The sequence below is a fragment of the Andrena cerasifolii genome, chromosome 9 (genome assembly GCF_050908995.1).
Source record: "Andrena cerasifolii isolate SP2316 chromosome 9, iyAndCera1_principal, whole genome shotgun sequence".
NCBI lineage: Eukaryota > Metazoa > Arthropoda > Insecta > Hymenoptera > Andrenidae > Andrena > Andrena cerasifolii.
Window position 1 is genome coordinate 9,651,939 of NC_135126.1, and position 17,755 is coordinate 9,669,693.

General features: G+C 48.1%; 2 protein-coding genes and 1 long non-coding RNA gene across 6 annotated transcripts in view; 1 reads left to right on the plus strand and 2 right to left on the minus strand.

Moving 5' to 3' along the window:
• Positions 1-519: 519 nt before the first annotated feature.
• LOC143373187 (uncharacterized) lies at positions 520-4,210 on the minus strand. Its single transcript, XM_076820177.1, has 5 exons — positions 3,852-4,210; positions 3,334-3,591; positions 2,271-3,269; positions 1,582-2,211; positions 520-1,502 (listed from the first exon to the last, which is right to left on the minus strand). The coding sequence occupies exons 1-5, from the start codon at positions 4,208-4,210 to the stop codon at positions 830-832; spliced, it is 2,919 nt and encodes a 972-aa protein (XP_076676292.1). The 3' UTR covers positions 520-829.
• A 190-nt stretch (positions 4,211-4,400) lies between these two features.
• Positions 4,401-17,755, minus strand: part of LOC143373107 (uncharacterized) — a 38,503-nt gene continuing 25,148 nt past the window's right edge. The window contains exons 2-14 of one of the 4 annotated variants that reach the window (XM_076820018.1): positions 15,881-16,118; positions 15,598-15,706; positions 14,792-14,816; positions 14,516-14,696; positions 14,057-14,406; positions 13,505-13,571; positions 13,109-13,411; positions 12,636-12,789; positions 11,377-11,708; positions 9,741-9,857; positions 9,124-9,210; positions 5,867-6,475; positions 4,401-4,966 (exon numbers count right to left, since the gene is read on the minus strand). In XM_076820018.1, coding sequence (XP_076676133.1) covers positions 4,799-4,966; positions 5,867-6,475; positions 9,124-9,210; positions 9,741-9,857; positions 11,377-11,708; positions 12,636-12,789; positions 13,109-13,411; positions 13,505-13,571; positions 14,057-14,406; positions 14,516-14,696; positions 14,792-14,816; positions 15,598-15,706; positions 15,881-16,118 — 2,740 coding nt within the window. In that variant the 3' untranslated portion in view covers positions 4,401-4,798. Of the gene's footprint in view, positions 4,967-5,866; positions 6,476-9,123; positions 9,211-9,740; positions 9,858-11,376; positions 11,709-12,635; positions 12,790-13,108; positions 13,412-13,498; positions 13,572-14,056; positions 14,407-14,515; positions 14,718-14,791; positions 14,817-15,597; positions 15,707-15,880; positions 16,119-17,755 lie in introns of all 4 variants that reach the window. The other 3 variants (XM_076820017.1, XM_076820016.1, XM_076820015.1) reach the window with 3 other exon arrangements.
• LOC143373113 (uncharacterized) lies at positions 8,061-14,967 on the plus strand. Its single transcript, XR_013086419.1, has 3 exons — positions 8,061-8,231; positions 14,075-14,712; positions 14,802-14,967. It is a non-coding gene; the product is annotated as an uncharacterized LOC143373113 (long non-coding RNA).

Consider the following 17,755-nt stretch of genomic DNA (forward strand, 5'->3'; position numbering starts at 1 on the left):
ATTCTTCTTTCATTTATAACGTCGACCATGTATATTTTATTACCGTACAATGTACATACATGTAGCGATTGCGTTGTTGTCTAGTCAAGAGTTTGATATGGATCTTTCAGTTCGGGATTCACTCTTCCGCCCGTCGCGAGCACTCATTTTTAAGTTAACGACTGAATGAATCTTATTTGTGGAGGTGGTACGTGCATATGTGTGTAGCAACAATTATATACGTATAATGTTCGGAATAAAGTGATGATGATGAAACCTGTTATCTCTTTGCAATCGTTCGATGTACACTCGCGAGAATCGGCCAGGATCAAGTTCGATGCAAGTTCTCGATGTCTCGTATAAGTGGATCAGAAATTTCTTTTATTAAAATGAAAGAGAAGAAACGATATAAGTATTGCAAGTACAAAAGCACATGTAGATACACACTGTTCCAGCAAGCGATTGATGTATATAAAATGTATATAAGTATATATATAAATTTACTTAATTTCTACAATTCTTTTACGTCTCTTCTATTATTTTTTTCTCGCCGTTCTTTGCATTCACTTAATCTGTTGTTGCATTGTAGAGCACAGCGTTCCCCTCATCGCCCAGGACGAGATTAACGACGATGGATCGTTCGAGGAGCGTATATGTTGAAAATCTTCGTGTACCGCCCCTTTGTACGGAACGCTTCCAAATAAGGATCCATGAGGTTTTTTTTTTATATATAATTTTTTAAACCACTCTACCTCGAAACTCTAGTTCTTAATCGACTGATTCATATTTGTTCGACATTCGTCTTCCCCATTAATGATAATACATTGCCAATTCTTCCAAGCGCCCCAGCTCAAGTAATCTTGGACGGTTCCAGTTTCAGGCTAATAAAAAAGTTCTCTCTATCCTCTCTGTATCGAGTCTTTAACAGAAATTCACGCGTGAACGAGTGTCCCGGGATATCGTATCCCTGAGCCCGCCTCTGGCAGTCAGTCAGCCAGGATGCGACCTCGAGAACTCGTCTCAGCCTCGGGTCCACATCCCTGAACCTCTCCTCTTGCTTAACGAGGGCTTTGCGTTTCAGGACAACGTTATTCCAGCGGTAAAAATATTTCCACGCCAAGTCCTGCTCTCTGGATGTCCACGGCGGATCTGTCTTCTCTTCGCAGATAGTAGTTTCATCCTTTTTGTACTTTACTCTATTGAACACTGATGCCAGAATACGTCTACCCAAGCCTTGCTTCGCTTCTAAATTCTCATCACTGTTCACGCAGGGAGCATCTTTATTTGATAGACTAATTGATTCTACGTTGTTTAAAGGCTGTTGAGGCACTGCCTCCTTTATAGGACATAAAGGATAGCAGTCCTGTGGGCAGTCTGTGTTGCCCAAGCCAAGAAGTCTTGCAAAGAGATCACCGACGTATGGCAAACAAGGTGGACTCCCCTCTGCTTTACTCCAAGCTCGTTGGTAAGTCAGAGAGCAGGGACTTTTATAGAGCTTGCAAAGTCTTTCCATGGTTTCGTATCTAAAATGTGGAAATGGTTTGATACGATGTGTATCGTTTTGTTAGAATATTACGCATACATTTTCGAGGAGCAGCGTACCTGTTGGCGTGGTGGGTACGCAAGTAAGACCAGCTACGTCGCAGCCTATAAATCGGCGGCGCCTGTAAACCAGACAAAATGGACCTGCACGAATGAAAGTTTCCCATGGCAAAGCACTTGCTGGCCGCGTTGATGAGTCTGGCGATGATTCTGCCCCGGATGTCCAGCTTTTTGACCGCTAGAACCTCGCTGACAGTGAGACAAGAGATCCTGTGACTGAACGCTATCCACGCAGCCAGATTGGGCGCGTTTTTCGAGCCTCTTTGGAAGACCAAGATCTCGATCTCCTCCGTGGGTATTCGGACGAAGAGATCCCGATCGATCACGGTCAGCTGCTTAGCCAGGGTGGTGCTTTCCATATCCCAGATGGTGATTCTGAAATCCATTCTTAACAATCTTCTCAACTGAACCGTGCTGCTATTCTCTTCCTGGTCCTCTAATTTTCTCCTCTTCTTAACAGACGCACTTCCAGAGAAGATCCGCCCGAGGAAACTGGGCTTCTCTTCAGCGACGATGAGACTGTCCTCCTCGCACTGACACCTCCTCCTTTTGTAGAACAGCTTCCTTTTCATCGGTCGATCCTTCTCCTGCCGATAGTTTCTCAGATGGTTCAAGTGTCGCCTCAGCTCCCTGTTGCAACAGGATTGATAAGATCCTCTTTCCACCTGATTACCATTTTTCTTTACTACCTGTAAGCCGCAGCCGCTGGCCTGGGCCTGTACCAGTACTCTGGGGTCCAAAACAGCACCACGCGTCCTCTGGCAGTGGACCCGATCGATCCGAACCTACCCGATTGCAGAGCAGCGTAGGAAATGCTTGCTGTTAGCTGGCGTCGCGACACGGGAAGTCTCAGTTCAGGATCAGGTGGTTGTCGACGTATGGTGACCAAGCTGAACGATCTACGTCCTTGGACCGAGCTCCGCTCCCCCGGCTGCACGGACCAAGGCCCCAGGGCGTGGAGGAAGTGCGGTGCTGCGCAGAGACCGTATCTTCTCCAGTGTTTCGAGCCTCTGGTAGACTTTGAGCGAGCCTTTCCTTCGCCCTCCCAGACCTTCACGGCATTCTCCATGAGAACGCGGAAGTTCTGCGTGTAGTTTGCATCGTATTCGAAATGGTAACAATCCCGATGTCTTCTAGTGGGCCCCAGGACGAGGCCTGAGTGGCATTTTTCTGGAACTCCGAAACCAAAGCGCGATATCCTTCGCGCGAGACACTTCCTGGGGCTTCTCGCATCTTGGCGAGGGGCTCTGTTCTTCGTCGCCGTCTCTTCCAACGCCTGATCGTTGTACCATACGCTCCGTTTCTCGGGGACCTTGTCGTCGGGGAGGGTCTTCCCTCCGAAATGGTTGCAAGGGCAGCTCTGGCAGGTGGCGGAGAATTTGTTCGTGTTGCAGTACCTGCGATTGTGGTCTCTGAGGAACAGCACGTCGCAGAGGCCACCTTTGTACTGGCTTTTCTTGTCGAAGCACTGGCACGTGGGCCAGCTGCAGCTGGGCTTCTCGAGTTTGCTCGGCGACAGGTCCCTCAGTTCCTCCTGCACGTCCTCCAGGCTGGCCCCGGCGAATCGCACGGGCACTGGGGCGTATCGGCCGTAGACTAACTCGTCGTGGCCGGGCCCGAGATACAGGTCCTTCTGGGTCCACGTCGAGGGCGCGTAATCCCCAGCGCCTCTGTAGTGCGCCCACACTCTGCGCTCGTTACGGAGTTACTACTGCTACTTCTGCGTTTACTCGCAGAGATCGAGGGTGTTACCTGCACACTGCCTTCTTTCCTTCCTTCTTAGTCTCCCTTCGAACCTCCACCTCCGAGGAGAGGATGTACAGCGTCGTGGAGCTCGACGAACTCGCAGCAGTGGTTTCAGACAGCGAACTCCCATCCACCCTTCTCGCAAGCAAACTCTCCACCTGCTCGCACCATTTCTTCCAAGAAACCTGCCGCCTCTGTATACCGCCGAGCTCGTAGTAGCTCGCCCTTCCATCGGCAAACCTAAATGCATCGATGTCAGTCAAGCTTAAGGGGTCATTCTACTTTGCTCGGCCCAAAAATTCAGGTATTTTTAAAGATTTTTTTCACGATAAATGCAACGTATAACGAAATAAATATTTGTGGAACTAGGAACAAAATCTTTGAAAATCGCTTAATCTTTCGGCCGATCAAAGTAGAACGGCCCTTTAAGGCACCAGGATGAATCCTCGCATCGCGCCGTGATTAATTCCAAAGGAGTCTGGCCACTCTGTACGGAGCAGTGTCGTTTAGTAACGAACGTCTACCTTGCCTTTAAAGTTTTGCGATGCCTCCTGCTGAACACGCTCAGAGCGACGTACTGCAAAGGGTACACCGAGACCAGCTCGAAGCTCTCGATGCTGGGGTCGAGGCCTCGCGGGCAGAAGAACTGCGAGTTGCTTTTGAGAATGTCCGCAGCTACGATCAATATGGAGGGCGTAAGACCTAGTGAAACTTGGCGGACCCCTCGGCCGTTCCTGGTGGTCTCGGCGAACGGAGATTCCACGAGGATATCCTCCGAGAAGTCGGAGTACTCGGAGGACAACAGCTTCTGGATTCTGTTGCACTCCACTCCGCGGATGCTCGCCCGTTTACGCGGAGTCTTGGTCCCGCGTGACGAGTGCATGAAGTACAATTTGGCCGGTTTAGATAAGTCATCTACGAGATCCTACGTGACCAGGGAATTTTTCAAAAGCCCCGAGGAGTACTCTAGCGAGAGGTTAACTGGATTCAATCTACGGCAAGGTGCAGCAGCGAGGGGGGAGATCGATCGTCGGATCACTTCAAGGGGGAGGGAATGAATGGAACGCTACAGCTTTAGGTATCATTGTCTTTATTTTTTTTTTTTCAGTTCGATACCTCCATCGTGTTCCACGACATACACATAGTCGGCGACGGAGGGGACTAAGTTTAAAGACTCGGGCCCTACGTGGTAAAAGGTGTCGCAGCCCCTTGCCTCGGTTAATAAGGATATTTAGCATTTCCTTCTTCGCTTCTTACTCGCTATAATACGAATAATAAATAACATGTAAAAAAAGACGTACGGGTAAAAGACGTAAAAACGGAAGCTCGCCAATAGGGGGAGCGATCTCTTTCGTCTGGGATAAAAAACCGATGCAGGTTCAAAAAGAGTGCAAAAATGTACATTGTGGCGTAGGTACAAAGGTGGACTCCTAATCGATTCCGTCTGGACTTAGCAACGGGAGCTAGCTTCTTATCGGTTATTATTCTCCGGGTTCACTTTGATGGTGACTTTGTTGTTCAGAGCGGAGGCCAGCTTCTCGACGTTGCTCTGCGGCAGCTTGCCAGGCTCTGAATTCGTTGTATCGTTGTTGGCCATCGCCGCGTTTTCGGGGATCGGCTTGATAGCTGGCTGTGCCTCCTAAAACCACAAAATTCAACAGAAACCTTCAGAAAAGCTCCGACGCACCATTCTAACAAAAATCAGTGTTTTTTAAATTCCTCGTGTACTTCCCGAGATAATCTTATATAGAACTAAACAAATTTGGGCTTTTTGTTCTAGGTCAAAAATTGAAGTAGAAATCACCGGCCGCGAAACACTGTTTTTCAGAAGAAGCTTCTTCTGTTGAGCTGTGGCGCCGCTATTTTATATAAAAAAAAAATTTAAATTGTGGTCATACTTCAAGGTATGTACAATACAGGCCTTCAAACAGATTTTGTATTCCATTAACTATACTCGCATAAAAAAATTCTCAAATACTTGCTCCACAGCGTCATTACCCCTTAATAGAAGTATCAGGCAATTTTTCGTTTGTACCCATTTTCAATTCTTCAGAGTGAAGACACCTCTTAAAGGTTCATATGTGATTTCCTACTTTCCTGCATATCTTCAGAACTGTAGTAGACATAAAGAAAGGATTACAATGAAAACTTAAAGGCTTTTTACGACCTATAAAACTGCATAATCAAATTGTTAAAAATTTGTAATTCAAACAGTAAAATGTTCCCCACCGCAAGTTTTAAACCATTTGGTTACACAGTTTTGCACAGCATAAAAAATCATTAAATTTTCTTTATAACAATTTTTTTATATTCACTATAGTCTTCAGGTAATCACACATCCCTTGCAAATAAAATTGTTCTGCAACATGCCAACTAACATAAATATCTACTTCTATCGTCCCTCTAAAACATACAGTTTACTTGTCGACCATTGCACGCGCTCTCCAAGAACGAACCACCTTCTTTACACTCCAGAAAATAGAATCACGACCTACTTAGACTATACTCCAGTTACCGTGGACAGTACGAAAGAACTCACCCCGTCAGTCTTTCTTCTAAGATTCGATCTCTGCAGCGTGGCAGCCAGTTCGTTCTGCAGCCTGGACACCACAGGACCATTGGTCAGCTCGGTGGTTCCATTTCTGTCTGAACGAGCCTGCTGCGAGAGGAAGTCCAGCTTGGATGGCTGCTTAGCTTCCCCTTCGTACGCCCCTATCCTGATGGCGACCTTTCCACTGGCAGGTTTCGCGATCTGCGCGTTCGCAGCTGCAGGCGACACGGCTGGCTTCGACGCGTCCGACACGGGGCTCGTGGACGGCTCCTTCCCGTTCACCTGTGGCTTGTTGCCGTTCCCGGTGTGCCGTGGACTTCCGTTCAAAGTGGCCGCGGCGGTCTGCATGGGGAAGTAGGTCGGCGGTGGCTTTGGAATCACTGGATTTGGCGTCTCCTTCAGCTTGAACGACTCTATACTCTGCATCTCCACGGAGTCGTCGTTGCTCTTGGTTTTAGAGAGAAGAGGGAGCGGCGGCGGTGCCGGGGGTGCGGGAGGAGCTAGGGGTGCTGGAGGAGCTACGGGTGCTGGAGGTGCTGGTGGCGCGGGAGGGATGGTCGTTGTCGCCGACGCGTTCAGCACCCTCTTCTCTTGTTCCTGGTGACAAGAACGGAACGATCGTTAGAATAGACTCGCAATTAATTGGACAGACAACAACGAGACTTTGAATGCTCGTAGAGCGCAGAAAGAGTTACTCCGCGGAGTAGTAGCTTTCTGATATTATCGTGGAAACTATAAGAAACAACGGAAAAGTCTCGAAACTAATGTAACGAAAGTGTCCTCGAAACTTTCACCGCTTAGACTCAATCCCCCGTGCGTCGATTTAGACCTGCTCTACAAGTGTGCCAAGTTTCTATCGATAGTCCCTCTAACAAGGGAAGATCCCGGACCAGAAAATTCGAAAAATTCTGAAACTTTGCGAATATGCAAGGAATTTCCTCCTAATTCCATCGGAATTTTCGTTTGCTGTCCAAATTCACTCCAAGGGGGTGTAATTGACCGCTGAAAATCCGGTTATTTTCCAATTTTGTGTCATAACTCGTGAACTGTAAAATAACTTGTTCACCAAACGATAGATCTAATCGAACGACGTAACTTTTGCCTTAAAACTTTATTTCTATCTCTTACAGTAGGCGAATTATACCACAAAATCTGCAAATAACCGGATGTTCAGGGGGTCAATTACACCGCCTTAGAGTGAATTTGGGCAGCGAACAAAAATTGCGTTCTAATCAGGAGCAAATTCCCTACATATTCGCAAAGTTACAGAATTTTTTTTGAATTACTGGATTCGGAATGTCCCCTTGTAAGACAATGTTAATTACACCCTGGGATGTGCGAATATACTCCGCCGCGTCGACGAAATTTTTAACAAATCGTTAACTAACGTCGTAAGGCGTGATGGTGACCAACACGCGGCTCCTTCTCCGTTCACCGTTGCCCATTAAACTGTTCATCCTCTTGGCTTCCGAGCGCTATCGTTCATCGATCAACTTTCCTTTCGCGAAACGATACGATCTTTCCTTTTGCCAGATCGACAACGGTCGGCCGCGCGCCTTTTCGTTCCGGGACTCTCCTAAGTCACTGCGCGTGCATTAATTACCAGCCCAAGGTGGACACTGGCGGCGATTAAAGTTCGCGCTCCTGCGCCAGGCACAGCGAGGCGACGGCTTTTCCGAATTACGCGTCGCCCGGTTGCGGCACTCCGCGGCGTTCCGCTGGCAGTAAACGCGGCCTCGGTTTTTCGTTAATCATAGCCGACGGAAGGGGACCCGCGCGATTTGCGGTGCTCCCAGTGGCCACCTTGAAACCGATCGCACGACACGACTCGAGTCGACTGGAAGCAGTCACGAGCGTTGCTTAGCGTCTTATGTAAGCTCTATTATTTTGCGCGTCTGCCGCAATTCGCAGGAAGCCGACACGTAGCCACGGGCAAGGTGGAAAATGGCAAAAGGAACGCCTGCGCGCGCGTACTGGAATCAAAGGAAACAGGGTCCCGGCCCGAGCATCCACCGAATCGGTGAACCGATTAGCAACGTCGATCGCCAGCTGATAAGCGGAATTACGCAACGACTCCGCGGTAACTTATAGAGGAGAACACGAGTGTCCCGATACGAAGGCGCGGCGATAATCGCGGGATCGGCGGATCGTCAGTCGATGCTACGGTTCCAAGATGGAAAGTCTTCGCTGTTCACTGTGCACCCGCGATTATTATTATATCGCGATCACTCGACGGTTTAATTAGCCGACCCGCGTTTGAATCGGAGGCACGATTCAGTGGCCCGTTCGGCCGAGCGCGCGTCGATGCTCTCCGTCGCGGGGAGATGCAGATACTGAGACAAATCGGTGAAATGTACGTGACTGTTGTAAGCGGCGGATCGCTCTCTATCTCGCCGCGGTTCGTTCCAACGATCGGCGAACCTCTGTGGAACAGTTAATAACGTGCTCGTACATAAATTCAGGTGCACTTGAGCGTATGCACTCACACGCTGGCGGATGTGTGTACACGTAGAACGGGCCGCGTGAGTTGGCTCGCGGCGCAGACAATGACTGCCCCGAAGCATTCGTGATTTCGTGGCGTTATCTGTTTGCTTTGGCAGATCTCGGGTGGCTGGTGTAATTAACTGCGTAACAACGCGTTGCTCGCCTATCAACTGTTTACTTTACATCCACCTCCGTTTATACCAATATTTAATACGCCCGCTCGGTTGCCAAGCGCAACTCCGACCGAGGGAACGTTTTCACCTAGCTTCAATTCCGTCTGCGCTGCTAATGGGATTTTTTAATTGCCCGCTTACGTATATCCCCCCGGTTCCGCTTTTTCCACTAATACCTACGCGCGCGTGTACCTACGACCGCACATCGTCCCGCGAGCGGCCGCGCCCGAGCAACTTTACCTCCGCATCGTGATCTTCCCGTTAATTAAAAGCTGCAACGTCTCGGCGCAAAGAAAACGGTGAAAGTCATAGCCGGGCGAAATTCTAAGCGCTCTTGTTACCCGCGCAATTGGAATAAGCAGAATCGTTGGCTCTTTAATAGAGCCGACGATTCCCACGAGGCTCGGCTCGCGATCAGTCCTCGATGGAGACAGGAGCATCGAACCTGCGAGTTAGCCAGAAGAGGCGCGCTGAGACGGTCGCATTTAATTCTGTATCTTTCGGACCGCGCAGAAAGAAGCGTCGTGCGCTCGAGGACACGGTTGCACCGTGCGGTTACCTTGGAGATAAGCCTTATCACTGTCTTACCTGCTCGGGCGTCTGATCGGAGAAGTGAACCTTCTGCTGGGAAGAGTTGAACATCTTCCTGTGAGCACGCTTGAACTCCTCCATCAGCTGCGAACAATGGAATGCGCGGTTTATCCTGTGCACCTCTTCTGTTACAAGCGCTGCTACTCTGCGGCCGGTTGACTCTACTTTTACTCCTCTATTCGGAGGCAAGGCGGGAACGTCGAAACGGTGGAAAAGCGGCGCGAAGGGGCGAGCGAAATCGCAAGTGCACCAGGTCCGCTCGCTCCGTACGGTTATAAACCGCGGCGGGGGATAGGCAACCCGGCGAGCTGCGCGCCTGTGAATCGTCCTTTGAACGCTCGTCTACGAGTGTTCAATCGTTTGCAACGTCGCGCAATAATTTTTAATTAGACCCGGCTCTCTACTCATTATTGCCGCGCGTCTCTTTTCTCTCTCTCTCTCTCTCGCTCGTTCTAATTAAGAAACGCGCAGGCAAATGTGTAGAAAATTGGATACTAATCACTTTCTTGTACGGCTTAAACGATCGTGGATCAGCGGTTGCAGCGTGATCGCGCGCTTAGCGACCGTGAATGGGTGAAACTTGGCTTCCCGTTCGATTGCAATGTAGCGTGTACCTTGTCGTGGGTGACTTTCTGCTCCTGCGCCCTCAGAGCTTCCGGATTCGGAGGCTTCCTCGGCTCGGCGGACGTCTTCTCCTTGGCCCCGTCCGTTTTGGCGGCGTTCATGCTCCTCTGAAAGAGACGCTGATACGTGATACGTGTCGGCGATCGGTTATCTCGCGATGCAGTGGGGCGATTAGACACGGCTACCGCAGAGAGAACCGTAAGCAAGCGCCGATCCCTACGTCAGATACGCGGGCCGATATAAGCCGCTATCGCACCCGCAAATTGCGCGCGAACGTAACGAAAATCTGTCGCGCACCCACAGCTCTACTATCGGCCACGTTTATCGCCACGCTGACAGCGCTGAATTAAATCACCGGATTATTGTCGACGCCTAGAGTCATCGCCCAGGAAGATACTATCTACAAAGGAAAAGCGTTATCTTCGGCCGTGGCGCGGAAGGCCCCCTAGACAAAGGACAGTTCGATCGTTCTAAGAAATCGTAATTCTCCGATCGGCAGGGTAATACTTCTTCCTCGTATTTACCGTGGAAACACATAAAAGCTGAAAACGCCTAACGGCGCGTAAGAAAGCGTGACTAACGCTGCTGATAACTAACAAATTTTCACTTTTCAAAGTACCGTAAACTGGCGAAACATTGGCATGTTTTTGGAACGTTTTGCTATGTAATATAAAGATTAACATTTTTTTTTACATTTGTTTTAAGTATCCTATCATAACATTGCAACTTTTGCGAATGCAATACAAGTGTCAAAATGCATAAAATTGTTGTCCTTATCCTTCTTTAATACATGTTAGATACCTGCCAATGTTACCCCGTAACAGGGTAACATTGGCACGTCATATATAAACAGCACTAAAAAGTAAAGTTTTAAAGTTTTACCACTAAAAAGTAAAGTTTTAAAGTTTTACCACTAAAAAGTAAAGTTAAAGTTTTGCCACTAAAAAGTAAAGTTAAAGTTTTACCACTAAAAAGTAAAGTTAAAGTTTTGCCACTAAAAAGTAAAGTTAAAGTTTTACCACATCTGTAAGTACTTAAACACTTGAATTTGTTTTTTTTATGTTCAATGCACTCTATTTTTTTTAATTAACATTTTTAAATTTGGTTTAGGTATCCTATTATAACATTTCATCGTTTGCGATTGTACTACGAGTATGAAATTCTATAAAAATGTTTTCCTTTTCCTTTTTAATAGCTGTTAAGTAGATGCCAATGCTCCCCCAGTTTGCGGTGCCTTTTTACAACGCTTCGATGAAACGCGAAAAATTACAGAGGCAGCATTGCAGCGATAGAACTCCGGACAGTGATAAATGCATGTACCCCCTTCGACAGGTAACAAAATCCGCGTCTATCACTCGCGTTAACTTCGATGCACCTCTGCAGGCAAAGTTGCACAGCGCGTACAAAGTATACTTATGCATGTCGAGGCGAAGCGAAAAGCCCACTGGAATCCTTGGCAACAGGATCGATCGAGTCGATTCAGGAATCAGAATTCCAGCGATGCGTATAAACTTGCAAGTAACGCGATATACACGGCGCGGGCATCGCGTTCTATTTAGTTTCATACCAGAAGTAAAAAAAAAATAAAGGAATAAAAGAAACGAAAGAATTGCGGCTAGCGCGTACCTGCTGCGCCCGCCTTTGCAGTTCTTGCGTTATGGCTGTGCTCAGGTCGGTGCTGGCGATCGGAGACGTCCTTGCGGCGCAATTGCGCGGTGTCGCGTGTACGGTGGCCGGCGTGTCGGTGGTTTTGTTGGTCCCGGTGGAGGCAGCGGTGACCGAGCCGTAGGAAACCGTGGACGGCGGCTCGCAGGAGGACGTCGATAGCGACGAGGAGGTCGAGGCCGAGTCCTTGCTGCAGGACGACTCCAGGCTCGACTCCGTCTCCGTGGAGCCTGTGCTGCCCATCGACATCGTACTACCCATTTGCATACCCATGGCGTTCATTGGCTTCACCTCTGCACCAACGTCACCGTTCACGCGTCATTTTACGGGCAACATGTCGCGGATCGCTTGAACCGCGTTCGTGTAGCTCCCGATCGATTAAGGGGTCATTCCGGTTAGCGCGCCGAAAAATTCAGCGATTATCAGGAATTTATTACGACAGAAATACTTATAGTAATAGCATAAAACTTCTTTCTATTCATTAAACTACATTTCTACCGTAGATAAAAAATATAAAAGTAATCAAATTATTGCTTTTCAAATGCCTTTGACAGTGGTATTGATGACGTGTTTAAAAATTCATGCTTTGTTTGTGTGGGCGATTTCAGCTGTTAGACTTATCTGAACCCAAAAATCCAAACAGATTCTTGATCAGCATGTCTGTCGCTATCGCTCGGGCTATAATTAGTGATTTACCTTCGAAACTCGCAAAACGGCGGGCAAATATACAAGAAAAATGTTTCTTCGATATTTTTCTTTTGCTATTTTCGATTTTAAAAGTAGGTTCTACTGTATGGAAATACTTGTTTGTAGTCCCTGGGAGAGTCACAGATGTGCAGAACAAGCAGTAAAAATTATAAAGCAATCGGTCCGATAGATTTTGAGATTTTACCTTCACGATGTGGACAAATGACGTTCCGAGAAAAACGCGTTAGCGGTTTCATTTACAGAGGCCGAGCCCTCCCTGCAAAATGCCTCTGTAGAAGCTAGAATAACCGGAATTTTTCCACGAAAATTTAACAGTACATTCTTGAGGATATGTACTTTCGAAAAATGTTTTAAAAGAAATCGATTTTTTCAGCCCGTCCAACAGGAATGACCCCTTAAAAAGGGCTCTCTATCGTTCGCGAAATGAGGCACAGAGTGCCAAGACACTCGACTACCCCAAAAGCGCGGAGTGAGCTGGTTTCAGGGAAATGTGAGCGAATGATTGGACAAACCTGCGGGCCACTTGTAAGGAAGAGGTGGCGGAGGTGCCGGTGGGCACACAGACTGATGCACCTCCACGGTGGTCACCGTTTTCCTGTCGCCCTCGTTCTGCCTCTGCATTATCTGCAGCTCTGACAGCCGATTACCATCCTGCGAGCCATTTTCCTGTGGCACAGATCGTAGGAACAGGCGTTAGACCCTCCCGCTCAAACAAGCCCGATTAGCATAGCGATCGTTTCTCTTTTTTAATTAAGCCCCGTCGAACGTGCATCGCACACCGATCGTCACGCTAATTCGATCAGATAATAGCGAGCGATTACGAGGCTACCCTCGGGTGGGGGTGTAGAAAGCTCCCGCTGGCTACTCCTTAATTATCCAATAACAAGTTTCTTCTACGTTCCATTCCCGACTCCTCAAACTCCGCTTACACCCGCGCGGGGAACGCTGCCCGTAATTAGAAGATTAGAATACGCAGTTTCCTCACTTTGGGTCCGTGATACGGGGGGATGTCGTCGGTCGGCCCGTCGTAGATGACGTCCTGCTGCCTGCAGTTGTCCCGCCGATACGCTAATCGCCGGTTCGCCTCGTCCCGCGGATTAGCGTCGAAATCGTGGACCTCGTAGTCGATCCTGGGCGCGACAGGATCGTACAGAGGCTCGTTGTCGATCTCGTCCTCGTAGGGGCCGCGGGAATTCGGAAGACCTGGCCCGCCGATTAGCCTGTGGTTTTGGTTCTGGTTGATACGAATTACAGTGGTATTATTTGGTTTGCGGGTCCACTCTTGAGCCTGCAAGTGAACCAGAGAGACGCTTAGACGGCGCGTTATTTCGCGAGAATACTCCCCTGGCAGCGACGTCCCGTCTCCGACGAGGACTCTTACCTGGTCCACGTGACTCCACTCGGAGGAACTGCAGCTGCTCGTGGACAAGGCTAACGGGCAGCAGGCCCTGGAAAATTCAAAGGCAGCGCGTGCTTGAGTATCGGCGATACGTACGCGGTACTTTCTAATTCCCAATTAAACCCGACGTCGTGAGGAAGCACAGGCAATGGAGCGAGGTTAAGAGCAGGATGAACATTAATGTGGCGGTCAGGAATTCGTCGTGCGCGGTACGGCGATCGTTATCGCGAAATGTCCTATTAATAGAACGGACTTTCTCCCGGTGTTAAATTCATCGGTGCCGCCCGATAACGGCTGGTAACGAGATAGATACCTATCCACCGGCGTAAAAACCGCGCGCGGGCTGATACTCTCTGCCGATCGCTGTCCTCTCGACCGGTCCTCGTTAATCGCAATAACGTACAATGCTACCCCAGGCACGTACAGTGCCGTAACATCGTGGCCGTTTACGTGACGCGTAGGTTGTAATTAATTAATTGCCGCGGCTGTCTATCGGGATGAAAGGGGAATTCTCCATCTGCCTGTTCGACTAACCTTCCGTTCCTGTTGCAGGCGTCCTCGCGGGGGTATCGATGGTGCATCCTGGCGTCGTGATGGTGCTGAGGCGAGTAGGAAGGGTTCTGCTGAGGTTGCGGGCTGGCCGCGGCCACGCTCGACGTCTCGGAGTCGTAACCGCTGGAGCCGCGAGTCCATAGTGGCTCGGGGCAGTCGTAAAGGTGATTTGGCGTGGGTCGTTGCACTATTAGGTCGAGCACGGCTGAGCTTCTCATTACCTCGATGGCTCTTTCGAATGGGAGATCGGTGAGCCGCTGCCCGTTGCACCACACTATCACGTCGCCGGCTTTCAAGCCCGCTGCTCTCGCCGGGCCGTCGTCTCTGGTACCCTGGATGAAATTTCCATTCAATTAACTCCCGCCAAGGCTCGCGCGGCTCGCATCGACCGCCACCCCTTGGCCGCGTCGATAGCGAACGATTAACGGAACGATTGTCAACCTGAACGGTTAAGCCAGGCACGATGCCCCTGCAGACGCCGCATCCCAAGCGGCCCTTCTCGCCGACGAGGATTCGGATCCTCACCTCCGTGCTCGGCACCGCTCCCATGCCGGTCTCGTTGTACTGCAACTGGTGCTGCTGCTGCTGCACCATGTGCCAGGTGACGGGATCGTTTGGGTTGCTTTGCGAATCGTAAGGTACTCTTAGAACGGGGATACAGTGTGCAGGCAGATACTACATGGCTCGCGGTAGGGGTAATGACCGATCGGTACTTACTCTTTCACAGGTATCATTCCCACGCCTGAAAGAAAAATCAGCAATGAGTTCGGGGCACAGATGCGCTTAATGATATCGATTTACTCCGCCGTCGCTTATGGGGCCCCCCTACCTTCACGGACGAACAGTGATGCGAACTTTGGGAATTTCTTAAAACAAAACCATTAAATATATTTGCCTCCGGCTTTGTGGATTCGTTTGTCAATCTTTAGAGAATATGAGAAAAAAATTGTACGCAAAAATAGTGGTTATATCCAGACTTATAATGCTTCGAATAGAGTAGTTTACAAAAATCATATGTGCGTTGTTAGCATAAAATCAGCAATGTCTGAAATAGAAATTTTTAATTTTCTGCAATCTGCATGAGTGTGGCTATCGCCTGAACTAGATTAAATGGGAAATACTGAAAATTTAAAAAAATGGCAGCGCCTAAAACAGACATCGATTTCTGCAAAAAACTCGCGAAAGTCTAATTTTGCAAAAACCGACTTAGTTTTAGTACCGACGAGAATGGGACATCTACTGAAGATGTACCTTCAAAATTTGAAGTAAATCGGGTGATTGGTTTCTGAGATATCATGCTAACCAATTCAAGAAACATAGTTTTGCGAAAAACGCTTTTAAAGTTTTAGGTACCCTTTTTTCAGATTAATTTTTCTTTAAATGTTGCCTAAATATTACAAATATAGGCAACTGAATATAACTTGAAGGTTTCTTTTAATAAGAATCCCAAATATCGCGGCTCCTTTTCAGGCCGTAAAAAGTAGGGAGACCCCTTAAAGAATCTGAGGCAGCTGGGTAATTACTTCGTATCTTGAGGACGAGCACTTGCTGGTTTTTTGCCAGAAGCGCGACTTCCTGATGGACGGCGTCCTCCACCGGGTACCCGTTCACCCTTATGATCTGATCGCCGACCTGCAAGCAAAGAGGCGGCAGGTGAAACTACGCGAAACGCCTTCGACGAAATAGAGTGGAAACGGGACCGCCCTCTCTCATTGTTGCTTGCAAAACCGACTCGTGCCGATTAGCACGGATCCCGCGAGTTAATTAGCGACTCGCGTTACAAGGATCCTCCGAGGACTGGCTTACCCTTAATCCATTTCTGTGGGCCTCTCCGCCCGGCTGCACGTCGCTCACGTAGAATCCGGCCGCGTACTCTCGGCCGCCGCGCAGGGAGAAGCCGAAACCCGACGCTCCGCGCCGTCTGAGCCTCACGTTCCTGGTGACGCCGATGACGGCCATCCTGCCGCCTCCTGTTGGGTTTCCAGGACCTCCGCCGGTCGATGGAACCATCCCAGCGCTCGGCGCGCCGGATGAGCCACCGGACCTAGAAAAACAGCAGGTGACTTTAAGCCGCTCCAACTAAGGGATCCTAGTCGGCGCTAAGCGGCGCGATGCTTAATGGCTTCATTAGCAAATGCGACGGGTAAAAGGGGAGATTCGTAATTTTAAGCCGAGCGTACATCATCGTTATGAATTCGGAATTTTAAACCGAGCGTACATCATCGTTATGACACCGTATTGTCTCGCGATTCGCATTGCCAGTAGCCGCGGAAAGTGGAGCGCGATTCATTCACCCGAATGAATCGGCGAGCACACGTACTCCCGGTGCAACGTTGCTCCGGATTCAGCCGCGTTAATAAGCCTCTTCTTTTCGTTACGTAAACCCGAGCAATATTACTTTCCCGGCTCGATTCCCGCGCCTCGCGCTAATCACCGCAATTATATTTACAGCTGAAAATCGAGGCCGCGCGCTTTTGGAAATGGGTTGCTGAATAAACCACAGGATACTTATTCTTTTGAAACTCTCGTTTATTAAACTAAGCTTGGAAGGACGTCGTACTGCGCTCAAGGCAAGACTCGAAGCGAAGAGAAAACGCGAAGGCAATATGAAAAGTCCGTCGCCACTTGAGATAAAGGAGCAGGCCTGTGCTCTGCCTTTTACCTTGTTAGTCAGGTATAGACTAACACTGACAGTTAGTTTACTGCTTTTGTCAGCGGTTGTCACTAGGGATTGCAAAATTACCGAATTTTTCAATCACCGGTAATTCGGTAAAATTTTTAATCAAAACCGGTTTACCGATAATTTACCGGTATTTTTTAAGGTATCGAAAATATAAGAGTAAACATTACAGAAAACTTTTTTTCACTCTAAACGAGCATTATAAAAAATATATGAAAATAAAACTATTCTGAACATAAAATATAAAGTGATATAACACAAAATAGATATATTTGTATAACTATTGACAATACTTATTAATATGGATCGTCACCACGAAATCAATGAAAAGAATCTTAACTTACATACATAATTAAATATTTTTTATTTAACAATTCTTCTTATTAAACAAGCACGCAAAAGCATACCTAATTCGTCTAAACTTTGGTCTCCTGATCGCTACCTAATTTTTGTACAAAATAATCCAGCCACGGATAAAGCGCTCTCAGATTCTACCCTTGTTGGCCGGGTAGGCATTAAGAAATCATGTGCCAATCATAGTATATATTTTCTCCTTACTTTTTCTACTTGAAAATACGTCAATTTTTTCATGACTGCTTCAGATTCTTAGTTTTCTTTTGGATCAGAGTTGGTTCTTCATGAGATACTTCGGTTTTCGTCTTTATTAGTAATCGAAGTGTTTTTTTTTTTACTGATAACGTAGTAGATGTCGATGGAATTAATGAACGCATATATGCGCTATATTGCTATATGTAATTTATCGAATCACCGGTAAAAATTTGGCGAATTACCGGTAAAAATTTTAGGGTATTTCTCGCGATTTACAATCTACTTGCAATCCCTAGTTGTCACACATAAACAAATTCATTTTTATTTCCTTGCCGACGCAATTGTTACCAACAATCCAACACGTGCGCCACCACCGAAGTCCCCGATTTCACGTCGCGTACAGTAACGCACACCGCACGCATATACAGCCAGGATAACACGCATGCCAGCGG